Genomic DNA, 22718 nt, shown 5'->3' on the forward strand with positions numbered 1-22718 from the left:
GTTCAGCAATGATTCAGTTAGGCCAGTTTAGCTCTGTTTCTGATCCAATAAAACAGCTTGTCCTCACAGGCACCGGTCAGAGACGTAAAGTTATCTCGTTTTTTGCCGCCCACACAGATAAAAGTCTTTTTGCATCCATGACAGGTTCCTCTTTTGTGTCTACATGCAACCCTGAGGTTTTCAACTTTTACATCTACCTCCGCACGCACCCGCTCCTCCTCCGCCGACATTTCGGCTCTTCGGACAAAGCCAAAGTCGGCCTGACGGCCGAGGGTCGCAGGGCTGACTCCATCAGCCTGGACGAGAGACGGCTGTTTTTCACCGCGGCGTACGCTCACCTGCACGCTGGCTGCCCCATGCTGGCGCTCGAAGTCCTCTCCAAGATGCCCAAAGTCCGCAAACATTCCAAGCTCCCCAGCCAGGGGGATACAGGCATCACTGCAGAGCTCAGCGTTGGGAGCGGCACCGGACGGGCGTCGGACCCGGACTGGTCGCAGCCGGCTCTGAACGGCTACGAGTCAGACGGAAACAGCCTGTCCAACAGCCAGTCAGATTCAGTATTGAGCTTTGACTGGAGCCAGCCGTCCCTGACGCTTCCGGACGAGCCCCTGGAGCTGAAGTGGGACAGCGACAAAGACGACGAAGACGTCGACGAGGACGAAGAAGAAACCAAAAACGACAAGAGTGGTAGAACTGCGGACAGCGGCAGCGTGTTCCAGGACACGCAGGACGCCATGTCGACGCTGACGGAGGCCGGGACGGTAGAGGACGGCGATGATTTCATCGCACCAACTGGTGACATCTTGGTGGCCCAGCTGAAGTTCACCGCCTGTTTGAAGATCATGACCAATGAGCTCCGGACGCTGTCAACAGGGTATGAACTGGACGGAGGGAAACTGCGCTACCAGCTCTACCAGTGGTTAGAAAGAGAGGTAAGAACGTACCCTCTAAAAAAAAAACATGACGTGTTACAATTTTGTTGCACTACCGTTTGCATCCCTTGTTGTGAGATAGGTCTGTCTGCACACTTAAGTTCTCTCACTAAAACTTTTATAACTTTTATAACACCCACACATCTTTTCCTAACTTCACATTCATTGTTTGAATATTTTATCCTTGTGTGCACTGCATGAGTGCATATAAATATTACACTAGAAATAACTCATGTCATTTTTTTCCCCATGAATCTATGAAGACAATTTGACAGTTTGGAGAAATACTTTGCTTTGTCTCCCATGCATGGATGATAAATCTCCTCTTGATAAATAGATTTTAAGAGTAAAACTCTGTCTTTCTTTTCCCCCAGGTGGTGGCTCTTCAGCGCTGCTGCAGCTATAAGCCTTGCCTGCCAGAGCTGTCTGTCCAGGGTGATTCTGGGCTGGTGGAGGAGGAACAGGTGGGTGTTGACAGCTGACTGCTTCCAGATTTGTCAAGTGTTCCTAAGGAAGATTCAGTGAAACCCTGTAAGCTGTAATAAAAAAAATAAATGAAAAGAGCAGCACCGTGTCTGATGGTGTGCTTTGAGAAATTAGGTTTGAAATTGGGCGTAACTGTTGTTTCTTGTCAGACTTTTTTGTTGTTGGTGGGATATAAAACACTTCTACTGCTGTAAATGTTGCTCTTTTCTCTACTATAGAAGCAGCTCACATATTATATATAGATTTATTTGGGTTTTTTTTGACGAAACTGTTTAGTATACATTGCTTTTAAACGTGCTGGATAAGTTTGGCCTACTTACTGTCTGTATAATTAATGGTTTTCCAGCCCAGGAGTCCCAGTGGTGACAGCCAGCGGAGCAGGAGACACTGGCTGCAAAGTAACCAGCCTTTACTGAGGATGTTCCTCAGCTACTGCAGCTTGCACGGCTCCCACGGCGGAGGACTGGCTTCGGTGCGCATGGAGCTCATACTGCTGCTCCAAGAGTCTCACCAGGTAATTAAAACGTGTTCACATGCACAAATAAAAGCTGCTGGTTTTTCAATCATGTTAGCGTCTTGTGAGTCACAATTTAGACAAAGCAAACTACATTTGGTGAATTATAAATGCATGTAAATAATCGCATGGAGAATGTAATATGACTCATTATTCAAATGAGACTATTCCAATCTATGGCGGAGCTAACGCAGAGAGACAAACAGTCATTCGCACTCACACCTACGACCAATTTACAGTCATGAATTAACCTAAGTAGCACGTCTTTGGAGGGTGGGAAGAAGCCGGAGAAAGGCTCCACCGCACTACTGTGCTGCCCTCAGTTTTTTCTATTTTTGAGAATATTGACAAACACAAATGACCATCAGTAGCTAACCAGCGAAGTGCTGCCCATACTAGCTGCCCATACTGCTCCATCCCTTCTCTTTGAAGCAGACTGAGACACACAAGCATACACAGACCTAGTTCTCATACGCTGGTGATCGTCTGCACTCCTCCAACAATGTGTTGACAGGTTGTGTTTGAGTCCCCGGGCTCCTGAAGGAGGTCCCGTCTCAGGCTGAGTATCAGAAGGTTCAGTTAAATTCTAGGAGGTAAACAACTCAACGAGTCGACATGGGAGCGGGGCTCTTGAACGCTATCACAGTCTATGGGCGTTGGGAGTCCCCCCCCCTCTCTACGCGCCTACTTTGATTTCAGAATGAAGTCGGTTTCCTTCGTCCCAGCTCTGGTCCCTCGGTTGTCAACTTTCTCCATTGTTGTCAAGGAAATTTTTGTATTTTTTTATTTTTTTTTCTCCTCCCCTTTCCTTTGACTTGACTTCAGTCAGTGTGCAGAGCTGCTGTTAAGGAAGTTGGTGACAGTTGAATGTGATTCTTCAAAGGGGACGAGGATAAGCCTGCGGTATTTTTACACACAGAGAGTCGTGTTCAGGAATCTAGTAAATACACACAAAACCAGACACCTCTCCTATTCCATTGAGGGTTTGTTGAGCTTTTAAAATGTCATTCACACACACACAAACACTGGAAAAGGCCTTGTCTTAATATAGTTCAGGTGGTGATGGTGATTCGAATGTTAAAGCAGATCACCTCTATTGCAGAGCTGTCTCTTCTACCCTCTAAAAACTGAAAAGAAATGACAAAATATATTCACTCTTACTTTTTTTATGTTTACTGTAGTGTCTTAAGTTTGGATTTATTTTGTCACATGATATGATATTAACCGGGGTTACTCCAGATGTACGGCTAAGACATGCTCCCCTCTGCCATCTGTCGACAGGACGACTCCATCCAGTCGGGCGTGACTCTGAGCTCTCAGCCCACCTCTATCCCTCTTCTGATGGCCTGCACAGCCAACGTGAAGACCGTGGTGGCCAATCCCATCGTCTACCTGACCAACCTGACTCACGACATCTTGCAGACCATCAATGCACTGGACTCTCCTCCGCATCCCGATGTTGTGAACAACGAGGTAAGGCAGTAATATTTGTGTCATGACTGACACGGATAAAACAATATGTTAATCTTCTGCCCCGTTGGTTTCAGGTTTGTGTGTTGTTATATGATGTACTTTTAATGTGCTGCAAACAGACATGCAGCACAAGAAGTCATGTTTGTAACAAGCAATTTCATGCATTCAGTCTCCTTGAGAAATGTTAACCGTGATAACAGTGAAAAACAAAAATGATCTGAAAAGCTGAAGCAGTCGGGGTTTGAGAAAGGAAAAGGTGCATGGTGCATTACACGCTCACTCTGTTGTGGTTTTGTTTTTTAATTTCAGATCTATGTGTTGCACACACTGGCTGCCTCCTTGTCTGCTTGCATATACCAGTGTCTGTGTGATGGACACACCTATAGGTAAGCGCCACCTTCGGTTTACCTCGTGCATTTTCTAAACGATTTATTTCTCCTGCGCACACTGTTAAATAACTACACAATCAGAAGCTTTATGTCAGGCTTTAAACAGACATTCCTCAGCAACGATTTCTTCAGAATCTGGAGAATTAAATGCTTTTTGCGAAACCTCTTTCATGCACCCAGACTCCAGGAGCCTCGTGTTCATACTGGGAATCCACGAGGCATCTCTCCGAGCAAAAGTCATGAATTCCTTATATTCCACGTTCACCTTGGCTGTTAAAACAGATTATCCGTCCCAAGTAAACTGACTTCCTATATTTAGCATTAAAGCCAAACTGCTGGCAGAAATAATGCGGTTATGGTTTGTGTCCTCTTGTTTTGCGTGTGTGTTAGAAGTTTTTTTTTTTTTTTTTAAGGCTTATTGGAGCAGAATAATATGAAATAATGGGGAAGGGACATGACTGGTAACCGAGCACGCTTTATAATGAGAGGGTAATGCACATACACAGTTAAGTGGAAAATGCTTTTTAATATCATCACTCTACGTTTTATTCTGTTTTTTTGTTTTTTTTTTTCAAAGGACTAAAGTCATATGATTTAATGCAGTGAAAAAGAAAAACATGTTGAGACGTTTGCTAACCAAAAGTATGACAGCCACTTGTCTGTTTCAGTCGTGTCGAGGATGAATTATAAAAGCTGCAAGGCTGCAGTTTGTCATTCCTATTGTAAATACTTGATTAGTTTTTTGGTTTTGACAGATGGGAGGAACATTGTTTATTAAAGACTCCACGTACTATAAGTCCCATTTGCTTTGACAAAGACCCTGAAGGATTTATCGTTTCAATGGATGTGTGTGTGTGTGTGTGTGTGTGAATCTTTTTTTAGAAATAACCCATTTGGCTTACAGCTGTGTTGCTGCGTGCGTTCCCGTCGTGCCTCTGTCAGATTGTTTGATGTACAGAATTATTTAAACTAAAACTTTGCCAAACTGGAACTTGAAGCCACGGTGCTGTGACCCCAGAGATAAAATAGCTTGTATCAGTCATTTTTTTTTTTCTTTTTTTAAAACCACAGGAGAAGACGTTCATTATCCTTTCAGAGGAAGTTCTCTGACCTTGTTGTTTCAAACTTCACATGACTCTGAGCGATTTGATTAAATGAGTTTTGCATCCTTAGATGCAGACGCACACTCATGCACGCAGCCATCTATCTCCCACACTATTGGGAACTGAACAGTCCAAACTAAATTAGCAAGACTATTTCTAATTTAACACTGCCTTTGTTATGGTAATACGGATGGAAACTCTCCTGGTGTGTTTCTGCGTCTGTTTGATGGAATTCTCCTTTTTTTTTTTTCCTCCTCTTGAGCGCGCGTGAGAATTTTTTTTTTAGAAAATGGATTTTGTGGATGTAGGATTGCTAGAGCTGATCTGACAATATTCTGATTAATCTTCTTAAAATTACGCTAATTGCATTATCCTAATTTTGTTAACAGTTGAGAAATCAATCAACAGAGGTTCTAGTTCCCACACATTTGCGGTGATTGAATTTGTCGTGACTGCGGCTCCTTCTTCTAAATCACGCTCCCTTAATTATGAATGGAATCCCGGTCAATAGGATTTTTTTTTTTTTTTTTTGACAGATTTCTACAAAATAATCTCGGTTTAGTAAAAAGTGGATCATGTAAAACAAAGTGATTTTCATAGGTATTCACCTCCTTTTGAGCGACTGACCTAATTCAGTGCAGGTCCAACTAGGTCTGACAGTTTAGTGAAATGAAGATCACTTGAGTGCAGTGAATGTGTCTCTATATACACCGATCAGCCACAACATTATGACCACTGATGGTAGAAGTAAATGACATTAACTATCTTGTGACAGTTCAATATTCTGCTGAGAAACGTTTGGACCTGAGTATTTTGGAGGCACTATCACGAAGGTGGTCATAATGTTACGCCTGATTGGGTTAAACGCCCCCATATTCCACATCCTCTGTGAAAAATATTTTCTCCAACTCTTCAAGTTTGTTTTTAGTGCGTTTGTTGACAAGCCTCTTGACACGAGAACTTGAATAGTTAGAGAATAGAAAAGTTTTCTTGATCCCGATGTGCCTCCTCTCTGTTCCCAAACAGCATCCGTACAGTAGACAGGTAACCTGGGATCCAGCCTATTAGCATCTCATGTCTTGACAGCAGCGCCTCCGTCTTCGAAACAACATCCCAGATTTCAGAACAAAGTGGGGGAAAAAAAAAAAACGAATTTAAAATAAAACATTGTATTATTATATATTTACGCCACCTAACCCATTTTTTTGAAAAATGTCCCTTTTCCACGACAACGTTTCATGTTTAATGCATTTGTTTCGCTCCGTAGCCTCGTACTGACTCCGTGTGGGTTTCCTTCCACAGCCACGTGAACAATTTCACAGGGACTGTGTATCAGAGTGTTTTGCTGTCTCAGAAGCAGCCGCTCAAAACCGTCAGCATGGACGAATCTGTTCAGCCCAACACGTCTCCTGCACAGTGGCCGGGTAAATCACTCAAAAATGTTTTCTTGCGATAACTTAATACATCCAAACCAACGCGTCTTTGATTATTACCAGTTATTAAGCAGAGCTCAGAAGTTTTGAGGCTGTCTTTTCCTCTTCTCCTCAGGTATTGCTTCGCTGGTCCGCCTGTTGAGCTCAGCGGGCGAGGAGAGCCAGCCGGGCTTAGCTGTGCTCCTCTGTGAGATCCTGACGGCTGTCTTCCTCAGTCTGTTTGTTCACGGCATGGCCACTCACTCCAGCAACGAGCTGTTTCGCATCGTGGCTCACCCACTCAACGGCAAGCTCTGGGTGACAGTGTTCGGAGGAGGCGCTCGCACCCCTGTCATCGAGAAACCCAGCAGCCCGGCAAGAACCCCCCCGCCAGGTGATTGTTTAGGATTATCTAGCCTGACGGTGGGGTTTGGTTTTGAAGGTGACCCGTTAGATAAATCCAATCAGTCCTGGTAAATGGATTGGTTTCCAGTCATTTCCTGCAGGTTATAGTAAATTCCATCAACCGAGGGGTGTGGGAAGCTGTTTCTCTCACACTCTGTTTCTCTCACACTCTCGTTCAAGTTGGCAGAGAAAGATTTTAAGCATTGTTTTTTTTGGCTGTGTTACTAGAAAATACACAAGACATTAAGTTTGGGATGACAGCCCACCCAAAGTAATTCAGCTCTGTGTCTCAACACTCAACAGCTTCACCGTGCGGCTCAGACAGGAAGTCCAGGCGGTTCAGGCTTCTCTCGTCACGCAGCGCTTCTAAGGATAAGGACGAGTCTGGGATAGAGCGGGAGGGGCCGTCCAGCCCTAAGCACGTCCCCGTCGTGGAACAGGAAGCCGCCTCCATTTTTAAAGAGCGGTTCGTCCCTCCGGAGCTCAGCATTTGGGATTATTTCATCGCCAAGGTAAAGCAGAATGCTTGGCTGGAGTAGATTGGCTTTCTGCTGGGATAATGTTAACATTGTGCTTGGCTCATGTGTGATATGATAATCATCCAACTAAATGCATCTGCTCTCATTATCAATATCTAACAAGTGTGACCTCTTCACTGTCGTTTTGCCTTTTAGCCTTTACTTCCACCATCGGAAAGCAGAATTGAATACGACTCAGAGGAGAGCCAGGGCAGCCAAGATGAGGACGATGACGACAATGAATACGAAGATGTGTTTGACCCCAACTCTCCGCAAAGGGAGCATTCCAACCACAATTCGTACAGGTAATGAGTGGATATTTGACACATTACAGTGACACATCTTCACGTCAAATTTTCAGTGTGTTTCTATCAGTCTGTGACTTTTTGTGATCCTGTTGCCTTTAAATTCTCCTTTAAGTTCAGGCTGAACCCCCAAACTGATGGAGAGATTAAGTAGAGACCCCCTACCAGATATTTGTGTTCTATAGCTGCAATGTTAGCTTCTCTTCTGCTAATATTGCAGCATGCCTCTGGGATTTTACCTGGGGAGTGTAATATGCAGCCTCGTGATTGGCTCAGCAGTGATAGGGGGCGGGGCCTACTTTGCACAGGAGGCTTAGATTGACAGGTCTAGTGTGGCGCTGTGTGTGAAACTGTGCGCTGTTGAGACAGCTCCTGAAATATAACGTCTTCTGCCTCCATTTATCCCTTAACTAAAATACGTTGGATTCATGTAAATGTGTATTAAGAGAAATTTAAATTTGTGGGGGAAAATTAGAAAAAACATATATAAAAGCATTTAATCAACCAAAGATTTTGCAACCCCCCCCCGTTAAAGACTTATGTTTTAAACTATTTGTGTTCAGAGCTGTAATCTGATTTGTAATGTCCTCTTCTCTCCAAAGTTGGTGTTTGATGCGTCTGGCCATGGTTCAGCTGGTGCTGACCAACCTCAAGTCCTTCTACCCGATGGCAGGATATGATCTTTTAGGTGAACACACACAAAAAAACAAAAAAACACACACACACACCCTCTGATGTCGTAAACTTCCAGGATGTAGATAAGATATTTTGAACTTCCTGTCTAATCTGTTTGCCTCTCTGTTTGTTTGTTTGTTTGTTTGTTTGTTTGTGTGTGTGCTGGCTTCAGATCTTCCCGTGGGCTCCCCTCTGTGCCACACTGTGCTGAAGACGCTGCAGCGCTGGGAACAGGTGCTGCAGAAAAGGCTGGAGATCTTCGGGGGCCCCCCTTCCAAGTACATCTCCACCCACCTCCACGATGACGTGTCCACACCTGGTCCCGCGCTGCTCAGGCACAAGGCCTTGTTTGAGCCATCCAACACCCCGTTCAGGTATGACCACGACCTGGAGATCAGTCACACAGATTAAATATGTTAATGAAGCTTCACATTAAGACTTATTTTAAAATGTGTTAACCTTGTCATGTGTTTATTCACTGTGTCTAAATTGAAATTGATAGAATTGATTATTAGAAAAGGTAGATTAAGTTTTATTTTTTCTGATCATTTGTAGCGTATAATTACAAGAGATCTCATAATTTGTTTCTTATACTAAAATAATCAAGAAAATAAAGAGGGGAAGAAATATCAACATAAACCATGTCCATTACGCACACTTCATTCCCTATTGTTTTTGTTCCTCATCCTTTTTCAAGAAGGGACAAAAATAAAATAAAATAAACAAAACAAAGACTTCCTTTTCCCCCACTGGTTCGCATAACAAAACAGAACATAAGTTCTCCACAGACCTGATCAAACTAGCTATTTACGTCTTTCGTGTCTTTCTAATGTTTTTGAGGATAATTTCTTGAATATACTCATATTTTCACTTTCTTTCAATTTGTTGTCACATTCATTCCATAACTTTTACACCCCTTGCCAACTGAACCCTATATGCAGTTTGATTATTACTGTAATGACTTTTTTGTATAACTTTTGTGTAGGATGGCCATAATAATAACATAACAGTAACCAGCAGCCTTTTACAGCCTGTGATGGACCAGAGCATCACTCTGAAGATTGTGTCACTATGACTCAGATTAAATCATGATGTTAAAGTTGTGCAGCCCGCTGTACAAAATGTTTTATGTAGCCTGCCCATTAAAATGTGTATGAAACAGCAGCGCTTTGATTTGACAAGCACAGCGAGTAAACAGCGTTGTGCAGATGTGACATCTTACGAAAAAAACATTCTTCACATCACGTACTAAAGTTTGCGTGGCATAGGTCTTAAACAGTCGATCTGTGTCTGTTTATGGCATTTGCGCGGCCACTCTACTGTTGCACATGTTTGAAATAAAAATGTATATCTATAAATAGCACTAGGCTGAGTTTAATATATAATAGGTAGGGGTTCTCTACTTAACCTCTCATCAGTGTGAGGGTCCTTGGCCTGAAAAACATTGAAGACCCCTGGTCTATAGAAGTCAACAAGGCACTTCAAGCCCACACATCTGAAAAGCTTCAAATCATAAATAACACTTTTAACTTATTTCATCGTGGGCTAATGCAGCTCATTTAATGAGCGTTAACGTGTCTGATTGTTGTTGCGTTTTTTTTTCAGGACTAGCCACCACTCAGCGCTGCCAGTGAAACGTTTGTGGCAGTTTCTGGTCAAGCAGGAAGAGGTGCAGGAGACCTTCATTAGAAACATCTTCACCAAGAAACCCGGCACAAACCAGGTACATCACTGCAACGACAAGCTGCATGAAGGGCTTCTTTACTGCATGGCTAGCACATAGTATTAATTGTCACTGAATAACACCTTAACTATGTTGTTACACTAAAATCAAATGACCGTTATCTCTTTAACGTCCCTCTTGTTGCATTTTGTTATTAATTTCTTTTTTTTTTCCTGCATGCCAGTATTATTACTACCTCCAGCTGCATGTTGGTGGTTTAGTTTTTATTCAAATAATTACACCCTGTTTTATTAACGGCACAATAATTCATTCTCTGTGTGTGTGTGTTTGCATGGTTTACCACTGATCGATGTTGTCGTGTATGTGTATGTGTATGTGTGTGTGTGTGTTTTGTGTGGCTGTACCCTGTGCTGCTTCCCCCAAATCGTTAAAAGTCGGTTGAGGACCGGGTGGATAATATGAAATGTTCAGGGATGGACGAGACAGGAAACAATCAGGTACTGCTACTTCAGATGAATCATTGCTTATGGTGTTTGAGTGGCACGGGATGGATATCGAACCTCAGTGTCTTGTTTCATACTTTCTGATTTGAGAACTGAAACAGTGCTTTAGTCTTTTACACTGAGACATGATCCAGAGATTTAAATATCAAACATGCAATTTGATTATCACTGTCATTTTTGTGTAAGAAGGAAAGTCACTTCAGCCACACCCAGTACATCCTCCTTGGTCACACAGTTAACCATGAGCCTTTTACAGCCTGTGATAGACCAGAGCATCACTCTAAAGATTGTGTCACTATGACTCAGATTAAATCATGAAGTTAAAGTTGTGCAGCCCGCTGTACAAAATGTTTTATGTAGCCTGTTCGTTAAAATGTGTGTGTGAAACAGCGGCGCTTTGATTTGACAAGCACAGCGAGTAAACAGCGTTCTGCAAATGTGACAACTTACGAAAAACATTCTTCACACCGCTGCGGTTAAGTTTGCGTGATTAAAAACAATACCGTTGTCGGACGCGGGAACATGCACGTTATGTGTGTTGCAAACGTTAAAGCTGCGATCTTGACAGATTTACAGTACGTGTACTCGTAGGGCTGTGAACTCTGAATGATCCAGTGTGATCTTGTCTAAATATTGATGTGAATGCGCATCTTAAATTGCACTGTACCCTGAATGCATCGCAGAGGTATTCTAATCTTCCGGCTCCGACTGTGCGCGCTGTCACGTTATAGCTACTCTATTTAGCCGCGTTAATTAACCCAGTCTCTCGGAGGACAGGCTATGAAGCTGAATAGCTTCTGATTAATGGGCCCAACACTGTCGCAGTGAATCTGCGTCCTGCAGGCATTATGTGCGCGACGAAAATGGCAAACCACCATATTTAGATTTCTGCAAGTCGAATTTAACTTTATTCCGTTTGACAGGAAAAGACATGGTCTTTTCCTCTTGAATAAATCCTGTGAAGAGTTTAATTCGGCCTCATGCTTTAAGGATGCCCGTCTCAATTTGAGTAACCTTGGCGTCAAAATGTAACATCTCTATACAATATGCAGTGCTACACTATTGTCTGCTGCACTGCATACATCCCACAGGGTGACAATGGTACAGTGTGTGCTTGTGCTCGATGCTCAAGGGCTTTGGTTTTCCTCCTATCTAATGGCAGCAACCGTGATACGTTGGCTTCTGTGGTTAACTGTGTGGCATGATGCACCTTAAATGTCCTCTCCTAACCTCTAAAGGCAAGACAGTAACGCATAAACATAAAGTACACTACTAGTATACCGAAGAAAACACTGAGTAGGCTCGTCTCAACTCCTGAACGCCTTCCGCAGCAAAATCTGACACTTCATTCATCAAACGGATCATGGATCATGGATCTTCTCGGGATCTGTAGCATGAGAAGGAAATGCAGCTCAAGTTGTGGCTCTCATTTGTCAGCAGAAAATATATTTGCTGATGGTTTCTGTTGTAAATGACTGTAGCTGCATGATGGTGATTTGTGTGTTTGTGTGTGTGTGTTTCTCGCTGTCTTCAGACCGAGTCGGATCTGGGCAGCCCTGGAGGAAAAGCGCGCATCATCCACAAGGAGTCTGACATCATCACAGCCTTTGCCATCAACAAGGTAAAAACCCTTTAACGCAGATGTCGCTGAACAGCAGAAAACGCGGAGAGAAAAGCAGAGAGCGTTTCTGACTGGCCTGAGGCGTTTCATGTAAACACTCACCTTCAGTGCGATGAAGGTTTGTTTATTAATGTTATAATTAATCAGTGCTACAGAAGCCAGTGAAGTAATGTGGGTTAATTTTGTTTGTTGGTTGCTATTTTGTTACAGGAAAAACCATACAAGCATACAGTACATTTCCTCGGAGCGACAATGTTCAAATTATACTTGCATGTGTTGGGGAAAAAAAGCTGAGCAGCTTAAATAAATTGATAATTTAGTCATAATTTTATGTTTTATACAGCTTTTTCTGGGAGTTTACTCCTTTAATATATTTAATGGCTTAAATATTGATTAGTGTCCCACAGTAAATGTGCATGTTCACGCTGCTCTTTGCTTGGCTGTTGGCATTTAAACTTCGTAAGTTAATAGTATTACATTTTATCTGAGGCTGAAAAATTAAGATAATGCAGAAATGCCCAGAAATCCCATTAGACCTCTGTGTTTAAACGCTTTACAGCAGAAATAAACATGTTTACAACCTGGCCCAAATAGTTTTTGCTTACTGTAGCTACTGTAACTGTCTCCATTCTTAACCACTGCAGCTCGTTTCATTTACAGTATCTCAAGTCTTAAAAGTTGCGCATCGGTTTGGTGCCCTCGAAGATTCTTTTTCCCCATTGTAACAAGTCTTTCTAGTGTAAGAAAAGCACACACGCCTCTAGACAAAACCAGTACTTAGTTTTAAATCCGAGCTGAATTCCGCAAAGACCAGCGCACCTTCGAATCCCAGATGTTTGTAAAACTCTTTTGGCCATAGGCGCAACTCTGACACCACATCCAGGCTCCTCTGATCTTGGTTGGGGCCGAGTTTTCTTTGTTTGATAAAGGAAAAAGGGTTGAGACACAGATTGGTTCGGTGTGGCTCTTTATCTGCAGCGAAGCAGAAGAAGCGACGCTGGCTTCTTCAAAGGAAAGTGCTGCTCAGCGCTCATGGTCGTCATTAACGGCAAAACCTTAGATGTTGTCTGATAATAGAGACGTCTCACTCATATGGAGCTTCCTGCCCTTCAGCACATAGATGGAGACTCCTAAACCTGTTTTCCTTACCTCCATCTTCTCTCCCTCCCACCCTCCCCTTTCCCCACTCCCCAGGCGAATCGTAATTGTTTAGTCATGGCCTCCACCCATGACATTCAGGAGTTGGATGTGTCATCCATCTTGGCCACACAGATCTTGACATGGATTGATGATGATGAGGCAGAAGGCAAAGGGTAAGAGAGCGATCTGTGTGCGTGTGCGTGTATGTGTGTGTCTCTGTGTTTGCATATCTACACCTTAATTACTGGGACCGGCGGCTCCGAGTTCATCCCGAGTAACATCAATTCACCTTCTCACCCTCGTGCCGGTGGAGCTAAACGGAGTGGACGCGGGGACAACGTGATTGGTTTAGTAATGATCGTGTAGGTGGCGCGCTCGCATCTGCAGTGGGCGTCTTTTGTCCAGCACCGTCTCCGTACGTGTTTGTTTGTGTTCGGCAGCGGCTCACTGAATTTACATGCCAAACATAGAGTAGATTGGATGTTTGTTGACTTGCAGCAGAATGCATTTAGCGCCCGGCGCGACACATCTGATGGATTTTCTGTCTGTAGCGCCGGCGGCGACGACTTCCTGGTGATCCACACGCGCGACGACTTCGCCGCCCTCCACGGCACCACGCCGTACACCCACAGTACCCCCGGCACGCCCATCAACGTGCCCTGGCTGGGAGGCCTGCAGACGGGCAGGGGTGCAGCTGTGGTAAGCTACAAACCTTTCACTGTCAAACAAACATAAACACCAGGGTTTGGAGGCGGCAACTAGAAAAAGCACCGCGGTCGGATGGTTACGGCCGTAGCCACAGATTAGCCACTCCGTTATTGATTTGCAGGCAAACACATAGAGAATGTAAGACAGTGATGAGAGACACATATGACCCTTTAAAATCTTTATAAATGAACACACATCAGAACTGGTTATGACAATACTCTAAACTAAACCTCACTTGGTCTTTGTTCGAGGAGTAGTTTTCAAAGTGTGATTATATTTGTGTGTGTCACCCCTCCTGTATTATTTTCCTGACTTCTGTCTTGGTTTAAAGGATTGTGTTTTGATTGTCTTCAGTCATGACTTAGACTGTTTATAGCTGCCATCTATTTACCACATATCATACGAATTGAAATACTGTATGTCTTTGCACAGCGTTAGACAGTGTCACAGACCAGTTGGAAATTAAGGGGCATATATATATATATATATATTTTTTTACTTCCTAATGAATTGAGTGTGAAACTGTTTTGATAAATGTAACCTTTCAGGTCAAAATATTTCCCACCAGTAAATACATGTTTCTGTAATTTCCTTTGTTGTATGTGATGGTACATACACAAAGCCAAAACTGTTAGCTGAATGCTAATGCAGAGTAAGATTTTTTTGTTTCTCTGGGCATGGTTGATATTATAATTTATATTATATAAACTAAACAACAGGTCTATGCTGTAACCGGAAAAAGAAATAACCATGAGTTGTGGCCCCATTTCTTTTAGTTGTTGAATCTGTTTGTTATATGTCAGAGCTCCATGACACAATTACGTTGTCGTCACATTGTTGACGTAGGCTCGGTGTTGTCAACAAGACAGGATCTTATCAGTATGCTCCCGTACTCTTCTCCACTGCTTCTCTGGAATTAATTGATGGTGTCTGTGTCTCTGGATCTGCCCCTCTTTGCACTCAAAGCGAAATCCTCAAAGCAGTTTAATTGACTTAAATTAATAATTCATCTGCGCCCAGTTTGCCCAAAGCACGGTGGCTGCTAACATTAGCTCCACTCACTGAATCACAAAAGGAGCTAGGACGGTGCGGACCGCTGCAGCCTCTGAGACGCACATCTTAAATTTCTGCAGCTTTATAAGGGAAAAGTGTGTTAAAGCTGCCTCCTGCTGATCAGAGGGACTTGATCTCTGCGATTGTGGGAGGGTAGCGGTGCCTTTTGAATCGAGTAGATGTGAGTCATGTTTGCTCATATTAAGCAGGTCACTGATTGCTCTTGATATGCGGATTGGACAGTAAGAGCCGCTCTGCATCGTAATTATTTTTCCATTCGAAGGCAGCAGCGGCTGAATACATTTAGAAATAAAAAAATAAATAAAATCAGTCACAATAAAGGACAGGAAAAAAGTAACAGTATGTTAGAGGATATAAAAATAAAACAGCGCATCTTTTGTTAAATTTTGGCTGGTGATATGTGTATTTCTTCCTGCTTGTGTTCAGAAAAGGCCGTAAATCCTGTTTAATAAACCATTAAAAAACAATCAGCTTTCTGCACCATGCCATGGCCTTTCTGCAGCGTGTGCTTGGTTTTCACAGATGGTTGAGATATTAGCATTTGAGATGAGGTCTGTTCAAGGATGGTGTTTTTCGACAGATTTGAGTCGCGTCCTTGGACTTTAAATCTGTCGATCTCATCTCTTGAATCCCCACCGAGGACTTTAACCCTCCCTTGTCTTTACTTGGTTTGGGTCTTTTGTGAAGAAACTCTTTCTCTTGCCTGTGTCTGCTCCTCGGCCAGGGTCAGCAGTGCTGTGTTTCCCTATGTCAGTTTTGTTCTTTGTGCAAAAAAAAAAAACTTAAAGCTCACACTGAAACTTTTATAAAGTTTCTTCACATATTAAGGAACACATTGGTTTAAAAACCACAGCAGTTAGTTCATAATTGTAGTTTCCCCACTGTCTACGTGTTCCCCTCAAGTACAGTCAGTACTAGTAGTAGCACACACCCAGACCCCAACCACAGACAGCTGCAGAGTTTAAATGGGAAATGAACACTTCCTTTATTTTTGATGCACCACAACAACTGAATCATAATCACTTTATTATTATAAATTGAGGTAGCAGCTCTTCATATTTATAAAAATGAGATAAGAAGAAAAAAAAAAACAATATGCAACAGGGTAGAAAAAAATAACAACACAATGCTACCTCTAACAAAATAAAGACACACATGAATATTACACAGGGTCGTGTTTCCAGTGGTTACAGTTTAGAGTTTAATGCTACAACATCTTTGGGGTATAAGCTCTTTTTCAATCTGTTCGTTTTGGCTCTGATTGTCCTAAAAAGCCTTCGTGGGGGAAACAGTTCAAGTAGGTGGTGACCAGGATGGGATGGTTCTCTGAAGAGGCCGTGGGCTCTCATGAGCACAAATAAAATTGAGAAAATATCCGCACAAAACATTTAACATACAGCGGAAAATGTGAGTTACAAGTCATTTAAACAAGCAGGAGAATTGTCTTATAGTCGAGAAAGTCTGTCAGTGGGAAATCATAAACGCATTCCTCGTGATGGCTTTTGTTTTTAACGGAAAGTTAACCTTCACAATCAGTCTCTACTAAACACTGTGGTTCTCTTGTGTCTGAATTCAGCCTGAGAACAGAACAAATCTGTTGCTTCACCACTTAAGCAGAGTTTATGCCTCTGAGGGGCACAGACGTCGTATCCTACGCATGGAGCCGACTCCGGTGGGAGCCATTTATTTACTTGTGCCCTGATCAGTCTGGCTCGCTCTGTAAAAAAAAAAAAGCTAGCCAGCGCGGGTTTATTTTTAACTTTCAACAATGCCGACTGATGCATTTTGCCGAAATTTGTCACACAAACGTCCACAGTTAACCTTTCCTCGATGCGCTCCGTCTTTATTGATCCAAAACAATCGATTCGAAAAATTGTGCAGATGGCGAAGCAGCTGGAAACACTAAAATATGGAAATACGCTGCTACCGAGCAGATGTGCACCGTAGCTATGGCAACAAATTGGTGCAGAAGCCTAAAGGGCCTATTACAGCCATAACTGGCAATAAACATGTTTTTAAAGCACAATAATAAAATTAAAATTAGAAAGCCTTTATTTGTCGCACATCAGGGGAAAATTGCACTTTGCAACAGCACATGTAGGGGGCAGAAAAATAAGACTAAAGAGTCGACTGTATAAATAAATAAAACGATATTTTGATGTATACTGCTGTGTCTTTGTGTTAGAAAATAATTGTTCACAATAATGAAGTTTCTCCTCCTCCTCCTCCTCCTCACTTCTCTTCTCCCAGATGATCAAGCGAAATATCAATAATGTGAGAAGAATGACCTCCCATCCCACGCTGCCATACTGTAAGTCCAGCTCTCACATCTGTCAGTGGACTAGAAGAGTATCCGCCTCTTGAAAGTGCAAGTCAGACGTCACATTTCTCATGTTAAAAAAAAAAAAAAAAAAAAAAAAAAACAGCCTTCAGGGAACGATTACATCACCCACAAAGTTTCTCTTATGTAGTTCTTTAGCTATTTTTTTTCCTCTCTCTTAGTCCCCATTTCAGCTGTTGATTTAGAAAAGGCTGAGTGAGCTCACTCGCTGGGAGCTTGTATTTCAGGGGGATACAGTTGTGAGGTGTTTGGGTGGAATAATTCCCAGCAGGGAAAAAAAAAAAAAAACAAAACTAAAAACGTCTGTTGGAGCGTGTTGAATCAAACCTTTTTCCTTCATCTATTATTAAAAAAGGATGATTTTTTTTTGAGGGGAGAAAGAAAATGCCAAATCTTCACGCTGAGAGCAGAACGGAGACTTGAGCCGAGGCCGTCGTCACATTCGATTTTTCTCTCTCCGTCAGACCTGACGGGGGCTCAGGACGGCAGCGTGCGTATGTTCGAGTGGGGTCACTCCCAGCAGATCATCTGCTTCAGAAGTCCGGGCAACTCCAGAGTCACCAGGATACGATTCAACCACCAAGGAAACAAGGTTACAAAAGCCACACGCGCTCGCACCCTTTCGTGCTCGGAGAAGGGAACATTTTGAACCACCAACGTACAGATGTCAGGCTATTCTTAGCTCTGCAACATGGCCGCGTAGTGATGTGAGCCTGTCGGATTCAGGCACATATTCACACTTTCCCTCGCAGCTTCGCCCGCTCAGGCACGAACCACAGCGGGGAGTTTGGCTTCAGCACACATTGTTCTCCAGCCGAGTGATTCAAGCGCTCTGAACTCAGGCGCTCGCCTCGAGCTAATAATTTTCTCAGATGGTGCCTCTCCTGTGCCAGCACCATCTTATCTGTCTGTTCTGGCCAAAAAAAAATAAAATATGCTTTAGGAAAAAAAATAAAAAGAAAGAAAGAAAGGAAAAGAGAGGACACCCAGAGAACCTGATTTCAGTTATATAAGTGTTGCTTGGACTCATGAGTCTTTGGATGTGTTTTTGGAAGATAATTTAAGAGCAAGTTAAATCACCTGAAGGCATAGATGGGTCCTCAGTGATCGTGCAAACCCCAGAGTAGCATCCAGCAATATGTTTGTTGTTGTTGTTGTTGTTGTTGTTTTTTTTCCAAATAATTCTAACTCAACTGCAGAAAAGTCTGATATGTGGATGTTTGTTATAGTTTGGTATTGTAGATGCTGATGGAGGTTTGAGTCTTTGGCAAACCAACACCAGTGGGAATACACCCAAACCGTACCTGGTAAGAACCTCCTGCCTGATTTAGTTCAGTCTCTTTTTAACCTCCTGTTTTCTTCTCGGTGTAGTCACTGACTTTTGTTTTTTTTTGTGTGTGTGTGTGTCAGACTCTCCACTGCCACAACAAGACGGCTCACGACTTTGTCTTCGTGGGCTCTTCCTCCCTCATCGCCACAGCAGGACTTTCAACAGACAACAGGTACCAGAGACGGGGAGTGAGAGAGTCTCGTCTCCAGACGTTTTCAGAAAGTCATTATTGACCCGACTGTTTTTGTACGAGGATGACGATTGATCGAGAATGATTTTTGACTCCGCAGGAACGTGTGTCTGTGGGACACTCTGGTGACTCCTGCTAACAGCCTCGTACACGGTGAGATGCAGCACAGTAAAGAGTTTCTGTCTTTCCTATGATGGAACATATTTAAACAGTTGGGACATATTGTCAGTGGAGACATTAACATGGTATTCCACTAATAATCAGAATAGTAGCTACAGTAATTATAATAAATAGACATTGTGTAACCACCTCAACAGACTGACCTCGTTTGACTGAATGAGTTTTCAGTCTGGTAGAGAGAGGTGATGTAAACCTTTTAAAATCAGTTCAGTAGGAAAATAACCGTAAATAACCTAAAAATCAAGTGAACACTTCTTCTACTAAATACATTCTTTCTGCTCATGTTCAAATAAGTGTTTGGACAGATGAACGAAGGCAGGGTCAGTATGAAGAGCTACGTTGGAAACATGGGTTTTCATACATCGATCAGGCATATCATTATGACTACCTTCCTAATATTGTGTAGGTGTATATCACGGTATATTTCAAATTTTTGACGCTATCGCAGTATAGCGCGGTATTTATTTTTTTTGTTTTCATGCACAATCACGCGTTCGCAACATTTTCTACTGGTTGAGAGAGGAAGTAATGCAGAATGTAGAATAATCCCACACTACCAGTAAAACAGGTTTGCATGGCCCTGTTTTAGCGCTGCCGGCTGATGTTGAAATCCGGGGACATTTACAGCTCGGAGATGAAAAAATGTAAAACGAAAATGTTATCGAGATGAAGTGAAGAAACGTGGACGATTACAGTTTCATTCATTCACATTTAAACATATTTAACCTGCCATGTCTGTAATGTCAATAGCAGAGCGACCGGCTACCGTAATAATTGTAAAGCTAAAATTGGGGACATTTTCAGGCACAGTTATAACCGGGGAAACAGGTCGTCCAAAACGGGGACTGTCCCCAAGTCCTCTGTCCGTCTTCACCACGCCTCGCAGTGACGCAGTCGCACTGTGCGTGTTTAGAAGCGCTACATCGAACACGCTCCAGTCTGAAATAAAAATTTTATATAATTAAAAATTCATACCAGTATTGGGTATGAACCGGTGTAGCGTCCAGCTCTGTGCCGGAAGATTCTCCACTTGTCAAAAGGGTATTTTGGGGGCATGTGATCGCACGTCCTCGTCGTTTTATTTAGCGTCCGTGTGAACAGTTGAGTCCGTCAGACTGAAGGATGTTCACGTAAACGTAGCCGACGATGACATTTATCTCCTACTCTGTTTCTCCACTCTCTGCTATCTTTCCCCCCCTCCACCCTCTCACCCTCCTCACACCGTCGCTCTCCTCAGCTTTCTGCTGCCATGAGTCTGGTGCCACCGTGCTCTCAGTGGCCCCCAGGCAGCAGCTGCTTATCACAGGTGGGAGGAAGGGCTGGATCAGCGTCTTGGAGCTGCCCCACAGGCAGCAGCGGCAGAGCTTCCAGGCCCATGACTCACCAGTCAAAGCTCTGGCTGTCGATCCAACCGAGGACTGCTTTATCAGCGGATCTGCAGAGGGCAACATTAAGGTATTTTCCCACTGGCTTCGCTTTCACGAGTCTGATGTTTAATGTGTTAAATAAATACCACATTTTTAGAGGCATCTCTGAGGGGCCGAGGAAAACAAGTTTCTGAATGTATGAATAATTCTCGACATGTTGCTTTCAAAGTCGACCGAAAGTGGAATTCAGGCCGTGTTGGACGATCTCCCAGGGAGGAGGAGAGTTTTAACTTGAAGAATCTCTTTGAGCTTTTGTTTTCGGTAAATCATTCATTCACCGTGATTCTAAAACTTATGAGGAGAAATTTTTTTTATAAGATAATTTCCTCTGAACGACCTCGAAAAGAACAGTTCTGCCGGGGCGTCTGTCGCCCAGGTGCGAATGTCTCCCCTCCACATCAACAACCACACGACTTATCCACGGAGACAGCGAGTCCCATTAAAGTCCGTCGAAGCCAGTGTCACTTATGATTAACCACCTGCTCAAGACGACGGCAGCGTAAGGTGAAAGTGGGTTCGACGCTGGGAAAAAGGCAGAACAAAAAGGGAGGGGGAGATGCGGTTATCTTCGGCTAATATATATTTCCAGAGACAGGGGGCCTCTTATCTTTTTCAAATAAGAATACGTCGGTGCAGATCACACAGCTGTCACTTCGAGGACGGAGCCGCTGCCGTCGCTCGGATGTAAAGAGAATGCCGCAGTGCACATCTGCTTGAAATTCAAATGACTTTCATTTGGGGGTGATCGCTCGCTGAAGTCTCCGAAGTTGCGTGTGATGTTACTCATCTGAAGCCATTAATTGTGTATTGGCTGTTTAACATGATTGCACTGCACATATAGAAGAGTTTGATGAGGAACTGGAAGATTAACTAATATGTACTGTAAAGAGAAAGGGTTCAGGCTGCGGAATACCTTATCAAATAATAAAGCTCCTCAGACTGGGAATACAAATGAAACAGGGAAAGTCGCTCAGAGCTAATCACCGTCTTCAGTGAGCGCTCATCTCTTTTTAACAATTTCCTGTCTTGCGAACGTAAAGGATCCTCATATTCTGCGTTTCTCTCACTGCTAAACAAATCATGTGATGAGACCAAAAGCCGGGAACATGATAGTCTGTGTTATAAGCCGCATTCACACGGGTTCAGTTTTACCTGGAGGCGTCATGCGATTCAGAAATCCCCCCACGTCTTTGTTCGCACGGGATAAGCAAAATCTGTGTTTGACTCAAATTAAGAAACTCCGCTTTATTTTACAGTTTTTGACTGCTTTAGTTGCTTGGCAAATTCTAATTGATAATAAAAGCTTTATTTTTTATAAAAAGAATAAATATAACATTAGACTATAGGTCCTGAACAAGAAACTACGAATTAAGTATTTAAATTAATTAACTAACTGGTTGAATGGGTTGGTAACATCTCGATTTTGCACCTTAACACTTGATTCACAGCACATTCTTCATAATTCTTAGCTGCAAATTAAACAAAAGTCTTGAATACAAACACATCTCTGTATTACGAGAAATATGCTTGGTAATTTGCAGTGTAATTTTTACTTTACAAATTACGTACAAGGCTGATTAGTAAGATCACAGAAGACCTACACAATTATTACAAATAACTAGAGGTCCCCGGGTCAAACTAGTCTAGTGTACATAGAGCTTTTATCTTAAGTCCTGAGTCCTGTATGTCAGCCCTTCTGTTTTAAATGAAGATGTAAACCCTTAAACACTCTACAAGTCTAAAGCCATGCCAGCAGCCCTATTCAATTCAATTCAGTTTTCTTTAATGGTAGCTATCAACAGCGGCCAAGACGCTCTACAGAAGCCAGAGCCTGAAGCCCCTGAGCAAACACTAAGGCAAAGAAAATCTCTCTTTTTAACGGGAAGAAACCTTGAGCAGAAACCAGCTCATATGGAGGGACCCATCTGTTTATGGCGAAGAGAGCAGCAGGAGGAATTAGATGAATGCATATATAGCATACATGCAGCATATTGGCAAGATACAAACAGAGCCAGCATTCAGAATATTTATTGGAGAAAAGCTTGGTGGGAAAACATGAAGTTACTGTTATAAGAAGGGGGCAGAGCACGTTGACACAGCAGCAGTTTGAGCTAAATGCATGTGCGTTGTTAAGTCAAGCACTTATGAATGCACTGTATGCTTATAGTTGATCTGATTTTATCCTTTTCTTCCATTTTCTCCTTCATTAAAGAGTTTCTCCTCATCTGAATCCAGGTGGTTTTATAGTGGAAAAACCACAGATTGTAAATAAAGCTGAACTTCTCATTAAAAGTGAAGCCAAAGCAAG

At 42.8% G+C, this 22718-nt stretch overlaps 1 protein-coding gene across 1 annotated transcript in view; it reads left to right on the top strand.

Moving 5' to 3' along the window:
* Positions 1-22718, top strand: part of LOC125012707 (dmX-like protein 1) — a 49615-nt gene that overhangs the window by 22298 nt on the left and 4599 nt on the right. The window contains exons 29-50 of the mRNA XM_047592800.1: positions 145-932; positions 1307-1396; positions 1765-1932; positions 3214-3405; positions 3715-3791; positions 6200-6321; positions 6446-6703; positions 7018-7226; positions 7389-7537; positions 8140-8225; positions 8385-8586; positions 9818-9935; positions 10331-10393; positions 11934-12020; positions 13215-13333; positions 13712-13859; positions 17193-17253; positions 17748-17875; positions 18513-18590; positions 18694-18785; positions 18904-18956; positions 20221-20438. Of these exons, the coding sequence (XP_047448756.1) occupies positions 145-932; positions 1307-1396; positions 1765-1932; positions 3214-3405; positions 3715-3791; positions 6200-6321; positions 6446-6703; positions 7018-7226; positions 7389-7537; positions 8140-8225; positions 8385-8586; positions 9818-9935; positions 10331-10393; positions 11934-12020; positions 13215-13333; positions 13712-13859; positions 17193-17253; positions 17748-17875; positions 18513-18590; positions 18694-18785; positions 18904-18956; positions 20221-20438 (3506 nt within the window). The remainder of the gene's footprint in view (positions 1-144; positions 933-1306; positions 1397-1764; positions 1933-3213; positions 3406-3714; positions 3792-6199; positions 6322-6445; positions 6704-7017; positions 7227-7388; positions 7538-8139; positions 8226-8384; positions 8587-9817; positions 9936-10330; positions 10394-11933; positions 12021-13214; positions 13334-13711; positions 13860-17192; positions 17254-17747; positions 17876-18512; positions 18591-18693; positions 18786-18903; positions 18957-20220; positions 20439-22718) is intronic.

Source organism: Mugil cephalus, chromosome 8, assembly GCF_022458985.1.
Source record: "Mugil cephalus isolate CIBA_MC_2020 chromosome 8, CIBA_Mcephalus_1.1, whole genome shotgun sequence".
In the NCBI taxonomy this organism is placed as follows: Eukaryota; Metazoa; Chordata; class Actinopteri; order Mugiliformes; family Mugilidae; genus Mugil; species Mugil cephalus.